The 24532-nt window shown below is 49.2% G+C and overlaps 2 protein-coding genes across 2 annotated transcripts; both read right to left on the minus strand.

Moving 5' to 3' along the window:
- Window positions 1–157: 157 nt before the first annotated feature.
- Window positions 158–2448, minus strand: LOC108097183 (protein a6). Its single transcript, XM_017199325.2, has 2 exons — window positions 2124–2448; window positions 158–2049 (listed from the first exon to the last, which is right to left on the minus strand). The coding sequence occupies exon 2, from the start codon at window positions 2042–2044 to the stop codon at window positions 776–778; it is 1269 nt and encodes a 422-aa protein (XP_017054814.1). The 5' UTR covers window positions 2045–2049; window positions 2124–2448; the 3' UTR covers window positions 158–775.
- A 10984-nt stretch (window positions 2449–13432) lies between these two features.
- LOC108097017 (trypsin-1) lies at window positions 13433–15655 on the minus strand. Its single transcript, XM_017199016.2, is given in 4 exon segments — window positions 13433–14941; window positions 15011–15231; window positions 15234–15280; window positions 15335–15655. Coding segments are annotated over 4 exon segments (924 nt in total). The 5' UTR covers window positions 15628–15655; the 3' UTR covers window positions 13433–14578.
- Between the last annotated feature and the right edge of the window lie 8877 nt (window positions 15656–24532).

Here is a 24532-nt window from a genome sequence, read left to right on the forward strand (position 1 = left end):
GCTTTTCAAAATTCTTTGGCTTACATACATTAGTTGAAAAAAATGCGATTATTGTAATTGAAAAGGCTAAGATTTTGAAATGATTGGGATACCCATTCAGCATTTGCACATTACCCCCATCAATTAGTGTCCTTCTTTTCGAGAAAAAGTCCACAAGTCCCAGGGGTCTGGTCTGCAGTTATATACAAGAAAATTTTATTCCGATGTGGTGATCAGTTAAATGTAATACAGACTGCGGCTGGGACGAATCACTCGCTGGTTCCCCCCAAGTACGATCCTCTTAATCAAATGTACATAATAATCATAACTTAATCTATCTACTTGTACGTTATAAATATTGGGTTCACCTTTCTTTGTCTCTCGCTTCCGAATTTTCTAATCCCTTTTCTTTTATAAATTTTACAAATTTCTTTTTTCCCAAGCATGTATGTATATGAATTGATAATTTCTACTTTCTTTTGTACGTTGTCGTCTCGTTTCTTTTAAAGCTTAAAGTATGAAAAAGACAGAGACAAGAAGAGGAAAGGAAAACACAGTGTGTTGGGGGAAATGAAGATATGAAAGGTCCGCTAATAATTTGGCCCTAATTCAGGGGCAACTGGGAATCTGTGATGGGTTGTTGTTGTTGCTAGATCTACGTTTATATTTGCACTACTAGCCACGGCTAGAAAAAGTCTGAGCTATCCTTTCGGCTCGGGGAATGATATTATGGCGATGGGTATTCGGGTCTAGCTGCGCACATCAGGCAGATATTTGAAGTTGTATGTGGTTAGGCTCATCCAAGTTTCCGGCGGCGCGGAAGCTGCAGCGGCAAAGCCACCGCCGAAGTGGACGAGTTCGCGTGCGCCATGACCGGGAGTGCAAGTGCCACGGGGGCAGCGAGTCCGCCTCCACCGTACTGCAGGTGCTGCACCACCGACAGCTGCGGCTGTTGTTGCTTCAGCAGCTTGGCCGCGGCATGTGCCTCCGCGGCAGCCACCACAACTGGGTGCACCACCTCGGATCCACCGCCTCCGCCTCCGCCGCCGCTGGCATGTGGCACACTGCCCTCGCAGTCGTCGTCGTCTGAGATCAGTGATATGCTGAGGTCGCTTGACAGTTTCAGGGAGATGGGCGTGGGTGGCGAGGGCGCCACCAGCGGTGCCACCTTGGCGCGCAATGCCGGCGACAGTTTCTGCAGCTGTTCCGGCAGCAGATCGTGCGTGTACTCCGGCACTCCGCTGGACGCCAGTCCTTCGCGCAGCTTGCTCAACGAAAGCTCGTAGATGCGGTTCGCTATCACCGTGTGCACAGTGGTCTCGTCCGGCAGTGTGGCTGTGATGTCGCCGCCCACGTCCACCTCCAGAAAGCAGCTGGTATCGCTGCTGCTGGTGCCGCCGCCGCCACCTCCTCCCTCTCCTCCGCCGGCCATTGCCATTCCCATTCCCATGCCATTGGTGCCCGCCGTGGGCGCTCGACAGGGCTTCAGGTGGTGGCTGGACAGTCTCGTCTGTTGGCAGTTGGCAGTGGTGGAGGATCGCGGCACTAGCGAGACAGTGACCTCCTCGATGGTCTGCGAGATACTGAGCGGTGCGAGCGGTGGCGGCGAGCGTCTGGAGACGATGGCTTCCTGTTCGTCGTCGCTGGTTATCAGGATGCTCTCGGTCACGGGGAACGACGAGTAGGCGACGACACGGCCCGACTGTCTTCTGCCCACTCGTGGTCGTCGCTGTCCAACGACGGGGGCGGAAATCAGAAGACGATTGTGGACAGCGGCAGTAGACGGTCCAGCCGCTGCCGGCCCACGATCCTTTTCATCATCATCATCGTCATCGGACAGAAGGTCGATGGTCACGTCTGCGGGTAAGGTGGCAGCCGCATGGCGCCGCTGCAGCTGTGTTAAGCGATCAGTCTTGGGGGCGAAGGCCTGGGTGCGCACTTGGGCCATGCAGCTTCGCTGGCGCTCCTGCAGGCGTTCCATCCACCGGCAGCGGCGCCGCTTGAGCCGCCGGTTGTCGAACAGACGGGCCGATATGTAGAATGGTTCGGAATGTCTCTGGTTCATTTCGTCTGCAATTTTCAAGGGTTTGTGGTGCGGTGGTCAGTGGGTAGTCAGTTGGCAGTCGGCAGTCTGCCTGCCTTACCGATCGTGTGGACTGCTCTGCTGGCGGCGTTGCCTCCGAGTCAGGGGGTCATGGGCACTGGGACTCCTCCTCTTGCTCTTGCACTTCCACTTCCACTGGCGGCGCGGCGAGTACAGTTGGATCTGCGGCTGCAACTTGCATAATTGCTTAGCAGGCAGGACGCTCGAGGGCGGCTAAGCGGTTCTAGGCGCTGCTCCTCCCGCCCCAGGACATTTCTGATTGCGAACCGGACCGAGTTGGGTGGTTTTCCGTGCGCCAGCTGCTGTAGGTGCGCTTTTGTTGTATTTTCTGTGGCCGAGGCTATGTTTATTTTGGGGTAGACTGCATCGATAAACGCCACACATCGATACCTCGCTTTTCGATAGGTTTGAATGCAACCATGCGCGCGACTGGTCACACCGATTAAAAGTAACAATAGAGAACTGCTTGCTTGGCGCGCGATTCAAATCACTTTAACTTTGGTGAATCTTAAAACGGTAATTAAACTCGGAATCAATAAATGAATAAAATTTTTAAAAAGACAGTGAATGCAAGTGTAAGTGAATGTAATAAGCAGTTTCAGTTTACCCTTGTAGTGGGTATCGGTCTAAACTAGAATAATATATATAGTTACTTGAAGAAACTTTATATACTTATATGTATTCTTTTTTTATATCTATATATATATGTTCACTCAAGATTTTGGCGCCACCCACAATTCTGAAAACCACTCAAATTACGCAGGCGCCTTTAGCAAAAAAGCTTTCACTCAAATTCAGCGACAGCTTTCACTCCACGTCCGAACAAGGACCGAAACGACTAGAAAGCCGCCAACCATGGACGGAGTCAGTTGGCATATCGTCGCTGCAAGGCACGGATGCGAGTTCGCGCTCTCTGGTTGCAAAATAGATTTAATGCCTTTCAATTTACCCAATGCTATTTCACGATTTCGAAGCGCCCACTACGACTTAGGTTGACTTTGGAATTTATAGTGAGCTGGTCTTAGGCATAATTACACTGGCGTTTAACTGCCAGCACAGCACCTTCGTTTCGTACTCCCCAGCCGGTTTCTAGATTTGGGGTCAAGTTTTTGAAAGCCATCAATAAACGAAAAATTGAAAAAATCTTATATGAAAGAGGGTGAAAAGATCTACAATCTCCCATTAATAAATTTAAACACAGTTTGTTTGTAAGAGTCTAGTTTAAGAGCAAGTTTCGGCAAGGTATTGAGAAACTGGGTAAACTAACATGTAATGAAACATAGACAATTTCGACTAACATCTTTGAAATGCAGTTTACTTAAGATAAGATTTTAAGCCATTAGAGATTTTAGTTTTAGAGCAAGTAGATGCAAATCACCGAAAAATTGAAATAAATACCAACAAGTATTGGGCAAAAAAAATGCAGTTTGTATAAACGATTAGAAGTATCCTAGTTTATAATCGGATAAAAAGTAGGAGTGTGATGGGCTTTGAAAATCCAGGCTTAGAGATTGGTTCGGCAATCACAAATGTTGCGGATCAATTCTCCACTATCAAGCTACGAAATATTATAATTCACAAGCCTTTCATCGCAAAGACTGCAGAATTGAAGATCGGTCATCATTTGAATAAGCTTGGGGCAGCTTTAAGAGCTTGAAACAATACCCACGAGTCAAACGGAAACCCTAGGGAAGAGAGGCGAGGAAGATCCGATTTCAGTAATTCACGCGAATGGCTCGTTTCCCCGGCTCGACGAGCAAGGGCAGTACCCAGAAAGCAAAAAAAATGAGAGAAGGGAGCTGCCCTTGGCGAAGGAGACCGCTTAGGAGGGAAGACCCAGTGGAAGGGAAGCCGGGCGCCGTAAGACAATAGACAGGAACCACAACAAAAATTATAGACTCGGTTTTGACTTGGCTCGACTCTACGTATACCAGTGCTTTGGGTTTGGCTGCCAGCACAGGACCCTCGTTCCGCACTCCTTGCGGGTCAAACTGTAGATCCTTTGACTGTTTGCGCTTGTGTTTGTGTAAGTGTGTTGTGTTCCTGGATTGCACTTTGGCCGTTTAAGTTCGCGGAGCGTGCAGGTGGAGGAGTTGGCAGCAGGGAGTCGGGAAGTCGGGGAATCGGGGCGTCGGAGCACCTAGGCAGCCGCATCTAGGCGCACCACACGCACCCGTAATCGACTCCCCCTGGCTTTGGATCTAAGATTCGACTCCTTTTCCTTCCAGGTCGGCCAGACTCTGCCAGCAAACGTTTCCTGGCTCAGACAACAAGCCCGTCCCGTCCCGACCCAACCCGACCCAACCCACCTGTGCATTAAAATGAATTCCTTTTGAACGAGAGTCGGGCGAGGAGAGGCGAAGGCAAAGGAGAAGGGCGAATGGCGAAGGGCGAAGGAGAAGCGCTGAGCTGAGCACCGAAGTCGATTTGAATGAATGCACGTCCTTGCTGCTCATCCCGGTGCTCATTCTGATGGGGGAAAGGACTCGGCTTGGGGGCTTTCCCGCTTCCCTCCTCGCGTGGGAGCCTCGTCGCGCCTTCAAGTGTTTGCCTTTCTCAGGTGTTGAGTTAAGTTGAGTCAAGTTGGCATTGTCTTTTTGTTTTCGCCGTCTGCCGCAGTTGTTTTGCTTTCGAAGCTCCCCGCCGCCGCTCGTTCCGCAGATTTTTCCCACCCCCCGCGCCTCCTTTTTTATTGTGCTTTGGCATTACGCCAAATGTGCAAAGCCAACAAAATACCAAAAGATTGCACACTGCATCTGTCCTTGGGAAGGCGCTTTGGTTTACTGCTCGTTCCCTTAGGACCAGGTGTGTGTGGGTGTGTGTGGGTGTGGTGTGTGGGTGTGTGTGTGTTTTGGCATCCTATCCGGCCACTCGGTCCTCGTCCTTGTTGTTTCTGCTCCTGCCAGTGCTCCTGCTTTTGCTCTGTTCCCTGTCGGCCAGCTCATCGATGATGCTGATAGTGATGATGTTGCCATTGCCTTTTCCAAGGCGCCTGCTGCCTGCAAGTACATCGGTTTCCTTGATGATCCTCCTGCCACGACTGGAAGTACTCGCCTAGGACATTTCCCCCCCCCAGTGGAGCTTAATCCACAGCCGCAGTTTGCTTCGCCGTTGGCGAATGTGGCACATTTTATTGTTCCAGCACAACACAAAACCTACTGGGCAAATCACACTGCCAAAATCAGACTTCCTTAATTCATTAACTTCGGAGACTCCTTTGTCAACTATATGAAGGAGCTATTTGCCCGCCCTCTAACTTCCCTTCTGCCAAGCGTTTTCTTGCGTGACAGATGTATACGAATAGGAGCTCCGTCGCCCACTGGACAGTTGAGTCAGTGGCCATTGACATTATTATAATTATCGAGCAGGCGGAGTGGCTCACTCCGCTTTAAGTGGACTGGACTGGGGTCAAAGGCACTTCTGCTTGCAAAGGCATCTGTTCCGCATCCGCATTCGCATCCATATTGGAAGCCCCAATCTGCACCTGTGTATCGTTCGTTTCCTGTCCGGTCTCGGCAGTTGGTGCCACTGCGACTGGCGACTGCGGCGACAAGTTCCCGGGCAACGGTAAGTAGAAATTTGCGTCAATAGGATTGTTAAAGAGGCTTAAGTTAAATGGGAAAACTTCCGAATCAATGAACCGCAAATTGCATGCGAAATGCCAAAACGAAAATGTCGCCGGCCGTCCAACTGAGCAGCAGCCCACGAGAGCGTGTGCGTGGGTGACACCCAGTGTGTGCCAGTGTGTGTGTGCCAGTGTGTGTGTGGGCTGCGTGCAAAATGACGATGACGATGTTTCTGGGGGGAGGAGGAGTTAAGTTAACTGAAAACGAACTGAAGTCGCAGCCAAATAAACAAGCATCACGCAAAAATTGTATTTATACAGATCCATATGTGGCGAATCCCTGTGTCCACGTCCACCCAAACCAGACAACCAGACAACCAGAATGCTCCTCACTACTTAGAGTGTCTCAGTGTGACCGCAAGGACGTGGACCTATTGCGGCAATAAAATATCCTTCGGCCACTTGCGAGCGCTTGTAAATGCATCCGTCCGTATGGGCATCGCATCGAGTCTTCCAGCTGAGTACGAACACACTCGCACTTCCCAATGAGCAATAGAGAATGCTGACTGAATACGTACTATATACGGATGGGATTGGGAATGGGAATGGGAATGGGAATGGGGCAGGGGCAACAAAGTATTTCATAAATTCGGTTTGTTGTTTCTGAGTCCCGGACTGAGACTTAGTCTCCTCCTCATCCACTTACCCACTGAGCTAATGGCAAATTTATTTTGTTCGGCAAGTTATCAGCCAGCCGGCTGGCGGCAGATTCAATTTCGCGAGTTGTCCCCTCGTTGGATCGGCTGGCTATGGGAACACTTTCTGGACGGGAAGCGTCTTCTGCCCGGAGTTGCAGCTCCAACGGAAAGACAGAGTTCGCCCACGCTACATGCTACATACACTCGGGCTAATCTGGATAGAGGATACGTGATTCCGTTTCCCAGTATGTTTTTTTGGAGTGAGCGTGAGTGGGCGGAGTGGGCGGACACTCGAGCAGCAGGCCTGCGACGTTTGTCTGTGTATTATCCTGGGTAATGCATGCAAAGATGCTGCAAAGTAGCTTAATACTTTATGCTCGCAATGAAAAGCCTTTTTACGATCGCATTATGCTTGTACGTACTTATATTTCAGTAGTTATATCGTGCGTCTTATTCGATACACACGACACACACCCCACAACCAGACGGACGAGCTGCCGGGGTCTATGTTTGTGCGATTGTAAAAGTGCTCGGCTCGCATTAACTTGGTCGGGGGCTCCTTCTCCTGCGGAGTTCGTTTTCGCAACTTGTAGCCGCCGCGCCGTATCGCATTTTACAGCAGGGTGCATGTTCGCATGTGCGTCGAGACACCATGGCGTATGAGTGATATCTGCAGTGCATAAACTATGCAGTAAATAAGTTTATTATCGCCCGGCGTTGCTCGTATTTCCGCGGCTTTCCTTGGATTCAATATTGGGCCACCCTCGGTTTTCAGTTCTCCCTTCTCCCTTCTGCTCCCCGTTCCCCGTGTGATACAGTCGCCTCTGCCCAATGCCACCAACGCCACCTAATTGCCTTTGGTTCTGCCGGCCAAGAGAAATGGCCTCGTCCCTGAAAAAAAAAAAAACCCTGCACTCGGGCAAAGTTTGGCGACTCCGCGGAACTGGCATGCAAAACGGTTGAAATGCCACCGGGCCCACGTATTTACATGTCCAGTGGAACTCCTCTGCTCCTCTGCTCCTCTGCTCCTCAGCTCAACTAAATATATTCTCTACTGACGGACAGAGCTAGCAATCGCTACTTGTTGTTGTTGTTGTTGTACTGTACTTCTTGGTTTCCTCCTGCTCGGTCCTTCCTTTGCTTTGTTGTAATTATTTTGCCGGCACTACCGCTTCTAATTAATACAAATGGTTTGATACACAATAAAGATTTTTCAACTTGGCTCGTTACTGGTCGTGGCCACCCTCCACCCGCCACCCGCCACCTCCGCCTTCACTTCGCTCTCTTGGTGTCCTCGGCAGTGTCCTCGTTGAGGAAAAAAGTTTTCCCATTTCGAAAAGTTTTTATTTTGTACTGCTGCTTCGACAGCTTCTGCTTCTGCTTCTGCTTCTACTTCTGCTGGCCTGCAGTTGCTGTTGCTGTTGGTGTTGCACTGACTACTGACTACTGTCCCACCCACAGCCACGCAGTTATCTTTTGTTTTTGAGCTTTTGCGTTGCTTTGGTTTGGTTTGGCTTGGTTTGGTTTACTTCAGCCTCTGCGTTTTACTCCTCGACGTCGCAGGCAGCGTCATCACAATCACCATCATCATCATTTGGCCCTCTGCTGTTTGACTTCTGTTTTATACCCTTTTTTACCCCAAAAGTATTCAAACTTCAGTACCATGTCTTGGTACTCAAACAAAATGTTTGTTTACTTGTATAAAAATTAGAGAGGTGCATAAAGTTGGCCGTTTAAAAAACACATAGCAAATGATTATGCAACTCAGATAATTTGCCTTTTAGGGAATCTTATGTTTCGGTCTCTGAAGCTGCCAATAATTCCTTTCTCAGCTTCTTGGTCTGCTTTGCCCGCTGTCTTCATCAACGTGCATTGTTTTTGTGTAATTTTGCAATAAACAGCAAAACAATTTTAAAAAAGAAGGGCTGGCAGGAACAAGGACAAAGCGGAGGATGTAACGTTTTGCCAAGTGGAGCGACACTGAGCCAACCGCACCATCCTCCCATTTCCCATTTCCCATTTCCCAATGGGCCCAACGAAATAGGCAACGCTAAAAACCTAGTTAAAAAGTTGCGCTCGCCCTGTCCCCCATTCGGGTTTTCCGCTTTTCCTGTCTCTTTTGCCTTCTGTTGTCACCCCTCCGTTGGGCCGTGCACTTTTTAAGTGCGAGCAACCAACTGTTCATCCGCCATTTTTGCAGCGAACCTTCCTCCTCGGAGCAACATCCTCCTCGTCCTTTCCATCATCAGTTGGCCAGAAGGAGGAGGAATACTTTTGGTTGCGTTTGTGGAAGGCAAATGTTATGCCTTCATTTAATATGTGAACTGGACTTGTGGCCCTTTGCGGGGAGTTGGTTGGCGGCGCAGTTAATTTGTTATTGTTAGAGATTGGCTTCGGCTTCGTATGCGGTGGTCCCCTTTTCGTATACAGTTCCTAATTGAAATGTATTTGAAAAAGTTTGCGTTCAATTTGCATTAAATTCTATTTAAAGAGACCTCCTCGAAGTCATGTGCCTCTCGAGTCTTTTTTTTTTTTTTTTTTTGGCCAACTCATTCCGACCGAAAAGAGTCGAGCAGTTTCGAATTAGCATCGTCGGGGCGTAAAAAACGAATGAACTGTCGAATGTAAGGAGGGACTAGCACACTAAGCCGGCTTAATGACCACTCATTACCGCTAATTGATTTCAATTAAATCACGCCCGAAACGGCATTTGCTGAGGAGGAAGTGCGGTTGATGTAGCCACAACAACTTAAACAACAATTACAAAAATAATCAGGAAACGGGGAAAGGGGAATAAGGAGCGGCAGAAACAATGGTCAAGTCCATCCAGTCCGCAAAGGCTGAGAACGTGCGAAGGAAGCGTGAAGGATGGGATTGCGGAAATGTCTGAGAAGAAAACAAGGAAAAGCAAACACGGGTGGGTGGCGAGGGTGGCGATGTGTTCGAAAGCAGGAAAGCCCCTGCTTAGGACATCGGAATAAGTTCCATTGGTACACATAAAGCGGTCATAAATAGCGGATTTTTTTAGATAGCTTTGACTACTTAACTCAATGAAACCAACCGCCAACACTTGAGCAGTGCAAAGTGGCTCCGATGCGGATGCGGATGCGGATGCGGATCTGGTTTAACGACCCATCAGCTAACTGGCCATATTAAATACAGCCCAGCCCAGCCCCCGCCCGACAGACCCTCGACTCTCTCAGCCGTTGCGGCGGCAAAGATTTTCGGATAAAGTTAATTACAACTCATTGGGTATGCGGCGCTTTTCGCCGGCGAAAAGTTGAGCTGCCTCGGCCAAGTTCACGTCCTTCGTCCGCAGATGCTCCTCTGATGGAGCAATTAACAATGAAACTACACTTTCTAATTGGATGAAACGCTTTGCAAGTTCTCCGTTATGCTTCGCTTAATCGCTGCTCAGAGTTTTAAGTGAATGCCTCAATAGGCCGGTGACGATTGCCGGGAAACTGCTGCTGTTTGGATCTATTTTGAGTTTCTGCATTCCATCACATAATTTATGCAGAAACGATGAATGGAGTAGATTTTGAATAATTTAAAACTGAAAACCAGATTCGGCACAGTGTTTGTAGAAGACAACGATAAAACCTTTTATTATTTTTTTTTTTTTTTTATATATGTATAGATTAGTGCTCTTATTTATTTCTATTTGCGTTTGTGAACTAGCGAGTGCTTTTATGCATCAAAACTGAAATCATGTTGTTGATTTAATCAAAGGGCTGAGGTTGCCTCATCCAATTTGCTTGCTAATTGAAAACAATTAAGCTGGCATTCAGCAGCCATCAGGTGTATGGCGACGAGCAGGGATTGCTCTGGTCTTCTCTAAAAGACCTTTTCTATTTGTATAGCGGCGCTAGTCGGTCGGCCCAGTGGCGCCAGTGGCCCAGCAACAAAGTCACAAAGAACAACAAATGAATACAAATAGTCTGCAGTTGTCTGGTCATAGATAACACTTTCGCAGACAGATTCGCACTTGGCGGGGTCCGCTTCTTGGCCAGTTGCTACAGGGTAGTAGGGTTCTCCTCGACTTCGAGCTTTCTTTCGAGCTGAACAGGAGAAGTAACAAGTATCCTGTGGTCGGACACATCCGTTTGATGCCTTTCCTGCACTCCCGTCACTTGACCGACCGCCTCTTGTGGAAGTTTTCTTTTCCACTCAGCTTGGACTTGGCTAATACGCTTAAAGTATGCGGACAACAAAAAAAAAAAAATCTGAGACGATCCCGAGTAAATTATTTATTGGTATATTTGGCTTTTGAACAGCGCACACACATTCAGGGCGAAAGTGAAAAAGTTTTAATAGAATTTCTTGTTTGATATCCTTTTTCGAATTGCTTTGTCTACCCTGCATAAGCCCCGACCTTTCCCCTTTCGCCTTTCCCCTTTCCCATTCTCAATACTGTACCCAATCCCTGCCTCAATCCCGATACCAATCAACTTGAATTCCGCCGCCATTCGAGGCGTTAGTTACATTGTATCCCCGGCTTTGTTCGATTTTCCAGCATGTTTGTCTATTTGTTTGGTCGTTTTGTTCGCACTTAATGTTTTGTTATTATTGCCCTCAAAGTGTTGTGCTCGAACTTCCTGGCCAAGTGTGAGGGTATTTTCCACGGGCACTGGCACCCTTCTTCTATCTTTCCACTCTCTCTCAAGGCTTATAGCTATGGCAAATAAAACAATGCAAGCTAACAAGTGAGAGGGCTGCGGTTTTCCTTTTTTTTTTTTGGATGCATAATGTGCTTAATCCAATAATTAATTAACTAATTAGCTCAACTATGCGGCCAATAAAGTCGAAACGTCCGGCTGTGCGACTGATTGTGCGACTGCATTGATAAACAATTTTCAGTTGCAGATCTGCGCGAGTGTAATCGGATTTTCGTTCCGACTCTTTGTTTGTCAAACATTTGATTTGATTTGCCGAAAGTGCGTTCGTTACACGCAATCTAAAGGGGGCAGCCGAAATATGGCGTTATAATAATTTTCATTGCAAAATTTACACATGCATAATTAATTAGTATCAAAAATTTAATACTCACACTTTGTATCTGCTTAAATATTTACACTTCGTGCCAAATTTGTATGCAAATCGCTTTGCTACAGACTGACAATAACGAGCACGTATATACGTACACCCACACAGCCACACCGACACTAGCACCCATCCATTCCCCCCCACACACACACACATACAGGCAACACGAAATGTCAGACAATTAAAAAAGCATACTGCACAGGGCACTTGAATAGGATTAATTAATGTTTATTCAAATACAAACAAAATATTTTATATATTTAAATTTAGTTCTGCAACTAAACTAATTAGTTAAAGAGAACTGCATTCTGAATTATTTTTCCAATCAAATTCGTTAGATTTCTCAAGTCCCTACTCAAATGCGTTTGTGTAAGAAGTTTTTGTTAATAGGTTTTTAGCATTTCTTTGGAATTGTACGACACTACGACATATTTCGTGGCATTTCTAGTCAAATACTCGGCGCTGTGGCCCGCCAGTGCTGGGCAAACAGAATCGAAAACGGGTTGCCTGCCGCTGGCGTTCCTGAATTGCCCATCCTGCCTTGCCCGTCACCCAAACCCGAAAGTGGGTGGAAAGGGGGTGGGAAAGGGGGAGGGAGAGGGGTGTCCTGGCGATTGGACTGCTGCTCTGTTGCGTGGTCGAGGTGGAGGCGGAGGTGGAATCACGGGGGTGGCAGAGGGCTGCTGGCGTTGATTGTTGTTTTTGAAAACCCTTTTGGTGTTTGCATTTAACGAACAGGGCCACAACGACATAGCGGCAAAAACAACAATGGTGCCAATATAACAGCCATGATGGGATGAAATGTGCTGTGATCGAGGAGCGGGGATCGGGGAGCGGGTATTGGGGATAGCGATGGGTGGACGAAGGACTGCGGACGTGCGGGGATGATGAGGTCTAGCTGTGGAGCTAATAAAAGGCTCGTTACAATGAAAACAAATCAAATCGCAGGCCAAGCCATCATCCGTTGGACCAAAGCAAATCCCAGCGAAAATGAAACACGGCTAACGAATGCCACAGCCAAACAGGAAGTAGTTTGAATTTCCGGTGTCATTCGGAGCCCCCGTCCCCCCTTTCAGAGGCAGCTTTCCGCCTAAATGTTCAAATTGATTACTATTGTGTGTTGAGCTGAGTCGTGGTGGGTGGTATGTGGTGGGTGGTGGGTGGTGGGAGGGATGGCCCTCGCTATTCGACGGTACTCAGGGGTCAACTCAGCCTCACTTTGAAATGCCATTAAAATGTATTTACAAACGCAAATTGATAGAGATTTCAGTTCGAATCTGGCCCTGCTCGCTGGTCGGCCTGTGGTTCTGGTTCTGGTTCTGGTTCTGGTGGGTGCCAGGTCCTGGTCCCCCTTGCTCGCAGTAGTCGGCGTGTTGACGTTGCAGCTTAGCCCTCGATTTGTCAGCAGGCACGAGTCCTGCAGTCCTCCAGTGCCGCGACTAAACCGCTTGCACGGTTTATAGCAGAGGTGTGCTTCCTGGTTGAACGGAGTTGAACGACCAGAACGACTAGTTGTGTCCGGCTAACCTGATCCACATAATGCACCGGATACGCAGTTCAACATGTCGACTTATTGAGCGATTAGTCCTTAGGAGGTTTACTTTGAAAGGTGCTTCGTCTAGAAGTTTTACTTGTGGATTGTTTGGGCAGCGCTAAGCCCGCAATCAATGACTGCTGCAATGCCTTTTAAATAAACTTCTCTTGAAACGCAATTTTAAGCATGTCTCTAATATATGCAAACAATTTACTGCTGCAGGCGCAAAAAGGACGAGGACGGGCACATGCCAGGACTATGGCCAAACAGCCAAACACACACACACGGACAGCAGACCGTGACAACGGAAACAACAAGGCTAAATCAATATGCAGAAGAACGAGGGCGCTGACGAGCCAACTTGGTAAACAAGAAGCGTGACAAAATGATAAAGTGTCGACTGCGCCATGACGCCGAGATAGCAACAACTTGTTGGGCCAAATGAACAGTCTGGACAGAACGCAGAACTGAGCTGGAGAGCCCGGGCAAAGTGAGCAATAAACATATGCGATTAAATTCATTATGAACACTTGAACAGCACACAATACGACTGTGAAATGACAAACCTGATTGCGAGTGTCTGTAAATATGTGTGCTGTGCTGTGCTCGTCGTTGTGCCTGGCTGGGGTCCCACATCAATTCAACATTGTTTTGCGGCCTGCCTCTCGTCAGTCAGTCGCCGAGGCGGTGGCACAATGGCTTTGCTCGAAGAATCCTGGAGACGGAGGAGCATCCCTCGCTGGGGACACGTTCGTGACTTGTGTTGCTTAGGTTGTTGCTTTAGCCCTCCATATCCATCGTAGTGATTGGAGTGTGCGTGTGCTATTACTAATTGCATTGCAGATATCGAATCAACATGCCTCCGCGCCGAGATTTCGCACCGAGATTCGTTCTGTGCTGGAAAGTCCAACCAAAAGTCCTTGTGCATTTCCACGGTCAGTTAGCAGACCCATTTTATTGCCCATCTTCTGGTGGCGCTCTCTATAATCTAAGCGCGGCCACCGCTGCCCCTAATTGGTATAATCAACAGTTGGCGAATGCCCAAAATTAACCAGGGCGAATTGTTGCACAATGTCCTCGCCGCCGCCGCTTGATATGCACTGGGGTGTGTGGGCGACTAAGGAGGGGCGGCCTAGGTCGTGATGCGATAATTGCTGTCACAAACAGTAGTGGATTGGCCGACAGCGCGGCTAGCATCGGCATCAGCATCAGGAGCAGCAGCAGCAGCAGGAGCAGCAGCAGGAGCAGCATCAGTTCCATCGCCAGCATAACCATAAACCGTTGTCCCACCCAAAACACACGGGGCGAGTGCGTGTGGGTGCATTTGTGCGCGGGTAATGGCGCGCCGGGCACCGCATTTCGCCATTTGCCATCGCGTTGCATGGCCTCGCACTCGGGTGTCCACCTCCACGTCTACGGATGTCAGGGCATGCTCGCTTTTAGTCGGTTTTAGTCAATTTTGGTTTGTCGTCTGCAGGCTCGGAGGTTTTGCAGGCTCCCACTGGCAGTTGGGCAGTTGGGCAGCCGGGCTGGCTGGCTGGCTGGCAGCCGCGATTACTTAGTAACGGTTCCCGAGCGCAACGACCGACCGACCGCCTGTTGAATGGAATGAATTGGAGAGCAGGCTGTCTGGCTGGCTGGCTGGCTGGCGCTTAGCATGTGCCCCAAAAACTGGCCACCAGCGAAAGCTGTGTCAGGATCAAGAGCGCAACCAGCGGATAAATGGCCGGGGGGCCAGAGTTCTCGTTGATCCACGTCCGGAAGTGGTAGACGTCGGTGTAGATTCCGGCCAAATCGGGCTCACCGCAGCCCGTGCCGAAGGACACAATGCCGGCCACCTTGCTGTCGCAGATGAGCGGCCCGCCCGAGTCGCCCTGGCAGCTGTCCACCTCGAAGTTGTGCTCGTCATTGGCACACAGCATTCCCGTCCTGGTCCAGCCCTGCAGCTTCTGGCAGAAGGTGTCCGGCAAGATCTTAACGTCCCCATTGACGACCTCATCGGGCAGTGGTCCGAACTAATGGAAAGAGCATAGGCAGGTGAGTATGGCCTGGTAATTTGAGGTAAGAAAGTGCAGAGAGTGTACATGTATGAGCGTGCCCCAGCCAATGATGAAGCATTTGAGCCCGGCCGTCGGCGCCTTGTTGTACAGCGGTATCGTGCGGACGGCGTCGCCCAGGCGGAGTTCCTGCTTAAGAAACACCAGTCCGACATCATACTTTTGCGATTTGCCCCTTTTGTACTTGGGGTGCGGCAGCAGCTTCCTCGCCGCCACCATCTGGGTGGTGCTGCTCTTCACCAGTCGCTTGGGGTGCCAGCGAAGACGGTCAACGTCTTCGGCTGCAGCTGGCGGCGTCTGTTGGCGGCCTCAATTAGCGGATTAGGAACTAGGACTAGGACTAGCACTCACGAATTAAAGAAACAATGGGCCGCCGTCAGGATGGCACGCTGGCTAATGATGGAACCCGCGCAAAAGTGGTTGTCCCCGAAGAACTTAGCTGGTTTACCCAGCCTAAGCGAAACTACGTGCTTCACCAATTGGTTTGTCTCCGGACGATAGCCGCCCGTAACCAGAAATTCGAAGTCAGAGGGTTTCGGTTTTTCCCGATCCGTTGACGGCGTTACGTCGTTTTCGAGAGCGGCCAGCTCAGCATTCACAGAAACTAGCAATAAACACAACACAACAAATTTGGACGGACACATTTGAAATCGTTTTTCTATGAATATCTGACTGAAAGAGAGGGGCGCACTGTCACCGCATGATAGCGTTTATTTAGTCATCCGATAAAGTGATGAAAAAGTCGCTTTCATAAATAACTTGTACGCGTTAAAAGGCGAGTGTGAGTGGCGAGTGTGTGGCAAGTGTGGCAAGTGTGCGTGTGTAGCCGCCACAGGAAGCATTTATTTATCCCCTTAACCGCCCAGCTAGCTGCGCACTGCACTCCAGTTAGTCAGGTTCCGGGCCACTCAGTCAAGTCGGGCCAAGTCAGTTCCTAGGCCAGCCAACCCGGCCAGCAAAGCCACACACAAGCGCACACACACCCTACACACTCTCTTGGTTGTGTTGTCGAGTTTTTCCCGCTTGCCAGTAAGTAGTTGGTTGGTTGTTTCATGTCATTCAGGGCTCCCCTCCGTAAGTCCTGCAATGCTGGCGTGCCAGCCGTTCGACGACTGGGGTGAAGGTGTTGGCCGGGTCGTTATCATTAATTTGCAGCCTGCTTTTTGCAATAATTTACAAGACACATCTTTTTTCCCCCGACAGCCCAGCAATGCGTGGGCATGCCCGACTCCTTGAAGAAGTCAGTTTTGGGTGGGTTACCGCTCTACTGGTGCTCGGCATCTGGAAGTCGAGCAAGTCGAGCAAGTCGCTGCCGGAGGGCTTCAAGGACCCTGAGTAGCGCCTCGAGGTTTTTGCCTTGGCTTCCTGCTGCCTTGGCCAAGTTTTTAAGTTAAGTTGTCATTTTGCCCGCTTACTAAAGACAAATTTGTGCGGCAGAACAAAAAATGGTAGCCATTCTTTACCCTGCGACCCACATACTTCTGTTTTCGTGCGTGATAATGGAGCTTGGGCGGCTTAAAAGTGCAGTGCGATCTCGCCTTCCTACTCATCAGTTAAAAGCCCCGACAGAGAGTTCAATGCGGTATGCCCACCCAGAGATTCCGAAACCGAAACCGAAACCGAAACAAGCAAGTGCATTCGATGAGCAGCAGTCAGCGCCAAATCTAAATCGAAACCCGAGACGGAGCAGGAGCAGCTGCATAAGTTCAGTTCCCCGGGTTGATGGCCGGTGGTCGGTGGTCGATGGTCGGGGGCAGTTGTCACCAGCCAAACAATTATGGCACCTGACTGCCCTCAGATAGCAGACCGCCAGACACGCCACACAAGCCAGCCAGCCAGCCAGCCAGCCAGCTGGCCAGGCAGAGGAGTGTGCTCTTCGTATTACTTATCACCACTGGACGATGCCGAGCTTTGATTATTGTTGCCTTTTGCAGTTTTAACTAAAACGCATTCGGACGAGTCCGAGTCTGGCGTCCAGTTTGGCATCAGCAAGTGAGGTGAGCAGTGTTGGTTGTGGGAGTGCAAGTGCAACCAGAGCCAGAGCCGTTGCCTGCAAAGGCTATCTTAATCCCAGTGGCCAGGAGGTCCCAGCGCCGCCCCTGACCTGTATTTGTTTGCATACATTGATTGAATTTGTTCACGCCATTAAATTTGCAAATTGCTATCGGCAATTTTGCATAAACTGCAGTGTAAGATTTTACCGCACAACTTCCTCGTCTGCCGAACGAACGGCTAATGCTTGCAGCTTTCAGCTTTCAGCTCCACATCCACATAGCTCCTGTTGTGGTATTGTCTGGACTCGTGTCCCTGTCGCTGGTTGCAGCAAGGACAAGGCCATAGCCATAGCCGTAGCCACGGACTGACACGACGGCTCTTGTGTGTGTGGGACTGGCTGGCTGGCATTCGAGTCATTAACTATTCATATGGCAAACAAGCAAAGCGACCGGGGAGGAAGAGCCACTTGATGACACATTTGATTCCGCCTGTCATCGGCCGAGTCGGTCCGTTGTCCAGTCCGTTGTTAGTCCGGGATAATTGCCACCGGTCCGAACTCCACACTCCACACTCCACACTCCAGACTCCAGACTCCAGACTCCAGACTCCAGACTCTAGGTTCCAAACTCTCGTTCTTTACTCCGCTCTGGCTTTAAGCTGCTGCCTGCACAAGGATTCGGGGCTCAGCCAGATCAAGCTAAGTGAGCTTGATACCCGGTTGACCTTCCTCTGATTCGCATTTAACAGGCATAAACAGTGTTTAAGCTCTCCCCCTCGCAACGGTGTATCAGGGACTGGAAAAGCGTTGGAAAATTTAAATTATCCCACCCGCGGGAACTTTTCATTGCTGTGAAAAAGCCGTGAGCTGGGAAATCGAATTGCGGGCAGCTTAAAGACCCCATGCAAATTCAGTCAAAATGCGCGAAAGTTTTAAAAGCGAAACCAGGGGCCATTGCCTTCGAAGGGCTTCGAAGGGATACGATCAGGTGGCAGGGGACCAGCAATATATTTACATTACCCCACTCGGCAACACAATTCGCGCTGCACTACCGCATTTTTATTTTTTTGAAGTGATTTTTTTGCTTGTGTGGCCCCTCAAATTTATGATAAAAGTTGTGAATTCGATGGCGAGGGAAGGGACAGTTGGGCAGCATCAATATTTCTCATTTCGCGCTCCATTCGGGTCAATCTCTGAAGGTCATCGGTGGAGTCCGAAAGGCGGAAGGCTTCTCCTCTTGCCACCCCTTATGGTGCATAAGACTTATCTCGAGACTTCCGATAAAGCTCACTACTTATCTCCGATTCAGTTGGAGAACTCATCTATATTTGGTTGTTATTCCTTTCCATCTTGCAGCTTCCCTTCGACCAATCTCCGATTGAATTGGCTGGAGGAGCGGCAGTCTCGGCTCTACAAATTACTTTTCCGCTCAATGGGAGTAGAGTAATGAGCATAATCTTAATTATCTCTGTCATTTTTCCCCTGTAAGACTTCGCCGCCATCTTTGCACGACCTCGTTCTCATACACGCCAACTTTATAACTATTCGAGTGACCGACCTTCATCCGATGTGGTGTGCTCCCCTGAAGCTCTGCCTTCACTGAGAGCTCCCGGCTTAATTACATTTTTTTCCGCAGACCCGCCTTTCTGGATCGGCATGAGTGGGAATTTTCCACGGCTGATTGAATTTGGAAATGCTGTCGGCTGCACTTGAAGTTGGCGTCTCCTCTGTCCGGCCAAATTAGATCCGATGCAGTGGGGCCGCGGTTTATCTTATTAAAAGCAGTCATAGACGCTCAAAACCGAGCGTCCTTATAGCACAAATTAAGCAACTTATGCTCAATCGAAACAGTTGATGCAGATTCAATGGAATTAAAAAAAAAATTAAATTCATTTAAACCGATCTAGAATAAGCTTAAGGTTGTAACGATTGGAACTCTGCATAAACGAAGGAAGCGATAAATCCCGAGGAGGAATCCATACAGAAGTCAGCAGACGGCACGTTCATTCCGAAATAAGTTTGTCGAACTGGTTAGGGGCCTGCAGACTCCCCATCCCGCACTCCCCATCCCGCACTTCAGCCATCAAAGGCCTGGATGAGGATGAGGATGAGGATGAGGAGGCGTCGACGCCACAAAGTGGCTTATTATAATTTGCAAAATAAACTAACTGTATGCATTGGTTACCCGCTTGTCTGTCTAAAAGTGAAAATAATATTGTAGTTGAAATATCAACATTGACGTGCGCCGTGCGTGTGAGATATGTGTGTGTTTGTGTGCCTGTGTGTCTGTATGGGTGGGTGGTTGTATGGGTGGGTGGTTGTGCGGCGCGGCACGTGGTCACTGGTGTGCGTTCCACTCTCGTCGTGCCAATACCACTACCACTACAAGCCGGAAAACGAAAAGGGTTCAATTCCCCGTCGACTAGTCCACCCATTCGTCCTCGTCCTCGTTGCTGCCACTCTGCCTCTCTGCCACTCTGCCACTCTGCCTCTCTTTTGGCTGCCAGACAGCTGGCCGGGCATTCAGCATAAGCATATTAGGCGACGCCATTCGGCGGTGGCCGTGCTGGCTGGCTGTGTTGTTGCTGCTGTTGTTGTTGTTGTTGTTGGAGGCGGTGGGTTTGAAAATGAAAGGTTCAAACTTGGGACGGACTGGGACTGGGACTGAGACTGGGGCGACACTAAAACGTGACGCTGAATCCAATGCGATGCTCAAGCGTGTGAAAATACCAGAAAGACGTGTTGCTATCAAATGGATGGAATGCCGTTCCTGGCATCGCATCCCATCGCATCGCTTCGCGCGTGTGCTCTTGGCCGCCTGGCGTATTTATGGCGCACTCGTAAGTTAACAGACAGCGGAAGTGATACATCAAGGACACACACACACACCACACACACACACACACACTCACGTCAATTGGCGTACACGTCTGTAAGCGATTCGTCTTTACACGTTTTAAATTAATCCGCAAGTAACTTAACTAACTTCTGTTTTAAAACTCGCTCGGCTCGAATGATTAGAAGCCGCACAATGCCGCAACAAAGAGAGATGTGACAGAAAGGATCTTACAGTTTTTAAGCCTTCACGAGGCATCGTCTTTGGCGTGGGGTTCCCCCAGCTCATGCTGACTCATGGAATCAGAGTCAAATGTTTGCAGCATCCTTGGTCCACATTTTATAGTCGTCTCTGCTCAATTATAATAAATCTCTGCCGTGTCCGTGTCCGTGTTCCTCCTGGTCCAGCCCTCAGTTGCATGTCATTCCTATGCTACCTATCTGCCTTGGGCGGGGGGCGTGGTCGGTCCCGTCATATGCCGTTGTTGCTTCAATTGCTTAACCTTGGCCGCTGCTCCTTGTCACTGCCAGATGACTGGAGCTGCCAGTTCCCCCCCACTTATACAATATCAAGATTAGCGCCTAATGTCGGGCTGCCTCTTCCACTTTTCCTGTGTGTGTGTGTGGGTGTGCCTGTGAGTGTGTGTGCGGTGGGGGGTAATCGTTGGGGTAACATGCAACTTGAGCCTGGGCCCGTGAAGGGTCCATTCCAGGTCCACCTTTGCCTGTCCTTTGTGCCTTTGCCTTGCGTTGTTGCCGCTGCCGTAGGCGTAACTGGGTTGGTGGGCGTGGTGGCGGTGGCGGTGCTCGTGGTAGAGCTGCTCCTGCCGGCAAAGGCAAAATAAATTACCACTCATGTTGTTCTCCTCGCTCCTTGGCTCCGTGGATGCGGCAGGGGCGGTCATTGTCGTCGTCAACAAACATTTTGACACTTGCTCCGTAACCATAAAAGTCAGTCAGTGTTGGGGCTTAGCCAACTTTAAATACCTTTAGACAGATTAAAAGTCTCGTTAACCAAAATGTTTGCAGCCTTGCCTGCCACTAGGTGTTGGCTGTGTGTGTGTGTGTGTGTCAGTGTGTAAGTGTGTGCTCTGCTTGTGTTTGTGTGTGTTGACGTGGGTGGGTCATCGTGTGCGAAAACTATCGCCATGCATAAATTGTTTATGGAAATGGTTTTAGCCTACGGGGCAACGGCGCTCGCCCGCTTGGATTTGCGGCCACTTTTGCAGTCTGCAGTGGTCCTTGTGTCTGCCACGGCCCCATATTGAAAAATTACTGAGCATTATACTCGAGCGAGGGTCACTTTTAATTACTTTCAAGAAGGTCAACATTAATGAGTGTCAATGGGTGCGTCCCTGGCGTCTCGCTCTGGCCCCCAAAATATCCAGAATGTCCTGGCCATATTGATCGCTCCACTCGGCGGCAGTAGCTCCAAATGTGCTGGAAATTAAAGCAAAAAACTTTTCACATTTGTCGCCCATTTTGCGGTTGGCCATTTGCAACTTTTCCTCGGCCCGGCCTTTTGTTTCTGTTTAGGTTAGTGTCTCGCCCCTTGTGATGTTGTTGCTGTTTGCTGCTGCTGCTGCTGCTGTCAGCATGTGTTGCTTTTAAATTTGCATGCGTTTCCTAATTTACCAGCAGCCACCAGGCACAACCAACCAGGCGAGTGGGGCAAGGTGGGCGCGCAAAAGTATGCTACACTTTTTGAAGTTTGTCCTGCGGCTCGCCAAGTGACAGCAATCCTTCGGTGCGAGCAGTGCACCCACCTAAACCTAATGTCTGGGTAATTGGCAGCACTCTCGGCCGGCCGGCCAGGGTCGGCTTAAACCGTTCTCATCGTTAAATCACATCGCTTGCCACCACAACACTGCCAGTACGTACATACACATACCTATACAACACACTCACACACACACACACACAGGACACTGGGGCAAGTGTGAGTGGCAATAATTTATGCGCGTTAAATTCTAACCGATTGACTTGTCCATAGGCAGCTGTTAGCCGCATCAGTTGGTGGCCAGATCGGAACTGGTGACTGGGCGGAGTGGGCGTGGCTGGTGGGGGGTGGTCGGTTTGGCCTGCGGACGACGCACGAATCGAATCGAATCGGCTTTATTGCAAAAGTTATTTTTGCGGCACGCGTTGTTGTTGAGGCGCTGTTATTGTAATTTAATAAGCGGCTAATTGTTGTTAATCAATTGTTTAACAGTTTACAACGTATTGTTGCGCTCGCTACAATCGTTGTTGCTGGTGGCGTGAATTATTTGTATTATTTTTTATTGGCCGGCTAAATGTTGCCGCTGCCACGGCTCAGTGCGTTGTTTTTGCACGCATTTTAATTGCAATTGCTATTGCAGTTGCCGTCGCAGTTGCATTTGTGAATTGTTATTGCAATTCATTGTTGCTGCTGCAGTCGCCGCCGCGTCCGCCACTGTTTGCCGAGTCTCAGCCCAGTCAGTCTGTCCGGGCGTCTCTCTCGTGTATTTTGTGGTTATTGCAACACCCGAAAGTCCAGCCAGTGCCAGGACATGGCTAGCAGGAGGAGGAAAGCAGGAGAAAGGCAGGAGCAGGAGCAGGAGCAGAAGCTGATACGGCGGCGCCAGCGGAGGAGCCCTTACAGCTGCAGTCACCGGCCGCAATTATTCTGTTGCTTTATTGTCTGTTATAATTAAATCATTTGATTTCATTGTTTGGATTTAACATTTGTGTGACGCCGTACATACCATACCTAGGCACACATACATAAATACTGTCCCGTTTCCCCAACTGGATCGCACACACATTGCATACACTATATAATATATATATACACATATGATAAGCAGGCTCCGCCGCGGAGTGGTGGGCATATTAAACTTTCACTATCTGGCTTTGCAGCGCTAATTGAATTTTTTAGTATGTGAATTCCTAGGCAAATAATCATGCACACCCCCCTCACTCAACCGGCTTTGGTACGCATAGAGTATGCGAAATTACTTATTAAATAGCTCATAAATGTTAATATCGATATGCACGAATTTTGTTTACCCATCGTCGTTTTGACATGTGGCCACCACAACCGCGTCAGCTCGGCGATAGAAAGTTGTTCGCTTTCGCTGTCGGGTGAGGACACTGGAATGAAGTGCCTGTCCTTCAAGTCAAGCGAAATTGAATGTGCTCTCCGGTGCGCATTTAATCCAAAGCATCCGCGAACAACATGGAAATTATATTCTACTCTGGTTTACCATGCCGCTCGGGACTTACATACATATAGTATAGTACATCTGTTCTGCGGGGATCGACGTTTTCCTAATTTGCTGATGAAAAATTTTCACGTACTTAGAGCAAATGGCAAGGTGTCGGGGCGCTTGTCCTGGCATTGCCTCAGCTCAGACACTAATGAAATAACGGTCGGCTGGAAAAGGTTCTTTTGGGATCCTGCTGTGTGTGCCTGTGTGTGTGCTCCAATCTTGAACGATAACAATCCATCTTTTGTCTAGCAGCGCTACGTGTCGTTGTCGTTTTCACAACAGTGTTATTTTAACAGCAGCACAGGGATGGGATGGGTGGAATGGATGGATGGGGAGTGGCAAGGGTCTGGTGGGGATGAGGCAAATTTATTTATACACCCAAATGAAGCAGTCGGCCAAAGAAGGGACTGCGGGCTGGTTGCTGGTTGCTGGTTGCTGCTGGGGTCTTAAGTCCGAGCAGACATGAGTTACCGTTGCCAAATTAAACATCACCGGCATAAAATTTATGAAGCCAGACATTAAGTCCGGGGCCCGCAAGGAACTAAAAACATATTTTCTTGGGACCGTTGTGTCGAGGCTTCCACTTTTGCATAGGTATCGCTGTGTGTGTGTGTGAGTGTGTGTGCTTTGTTTAAAGCAAATTAAGGACATACAATTTTTACCGGCACTAATTCCTACATCACTGATACTTATCCCTTTCATAAATTAGAGCTCCAGTGCTGCTTAACCCCTTGCTGATCCTCAGTTGCATATGACCAACCTGGGCAAGGATTTGGGATTCGCGAGAAGAGTCTGCCGCCTTTTTTTATGAACGACCCCAAGCCCACTTTGTTTCCTGTATCGGACGAGCTGGTGTCATCGGGTTAAGTGGTCGTTTTGGACTAACAAATTCGACACCGGGCAATTCCAGTGCAGGAATCCCCTTTTGGGGGGGTGGCACGCACATGAAGGGAGTGAGGAGACAGGAGAAGGCAGGGCCACTGAAGCCATAATGCTTAACGTAATTACAAGTAGTTTTACGGTTGAGCTGGGGGCAAAACATCGAGAGAAGAGAAGAACCTGGCGGATCCCTTTAACTGAAAATTTGGCGAGGCCACAAGGACCACACGACGGACCATTCGGCCCAAAACAACAGCCGTCGAGGATAAAAAGACGAAGACAGGAAGGCGGTCGCTCTGCGGCAGCAAAGGAAGCAGCGCGAGAACAATGGAAATTACGAGTTTCAATTTGTAGAAAAATTTATTATATCCATTAAGTAAATGGGTTTCGAACAATGTACTAGGGCTGCCAAGCATCCAACCATCCAACCATCCAACCATCCAACCATCCAACCATCCAACCATCCAGGCAGCCGGGAAGTCTGCTGTGCTGTTGGCCCCAAGAAGTCAACTTATGACTCATTTGCCCTGTTCGTTCGTCCTGGTTCTGGTACTGGTTCTGGTTGTTGGTGCTTCAGTGTAAACAGGCGGGAAAAACTCGGAAGCTCCG

Source organism: Drosophila ficusphila, unplaced genomic scaffold, assembly GCF_018152265.1.
Source record: "Drosophila ficusphila isolate 14025-0441.05 unplaced genomic scaffold, ASM1815226v1 contig_198, whole genome shotgun sequence".
Classification (NCBI taxonomy): domain Eukaryota; kingdom Metazoa; phylum Arthropoda; class Insecta; order Diptera; family Drosophilidae; genus Drosophila; species Drosophila ficusphila.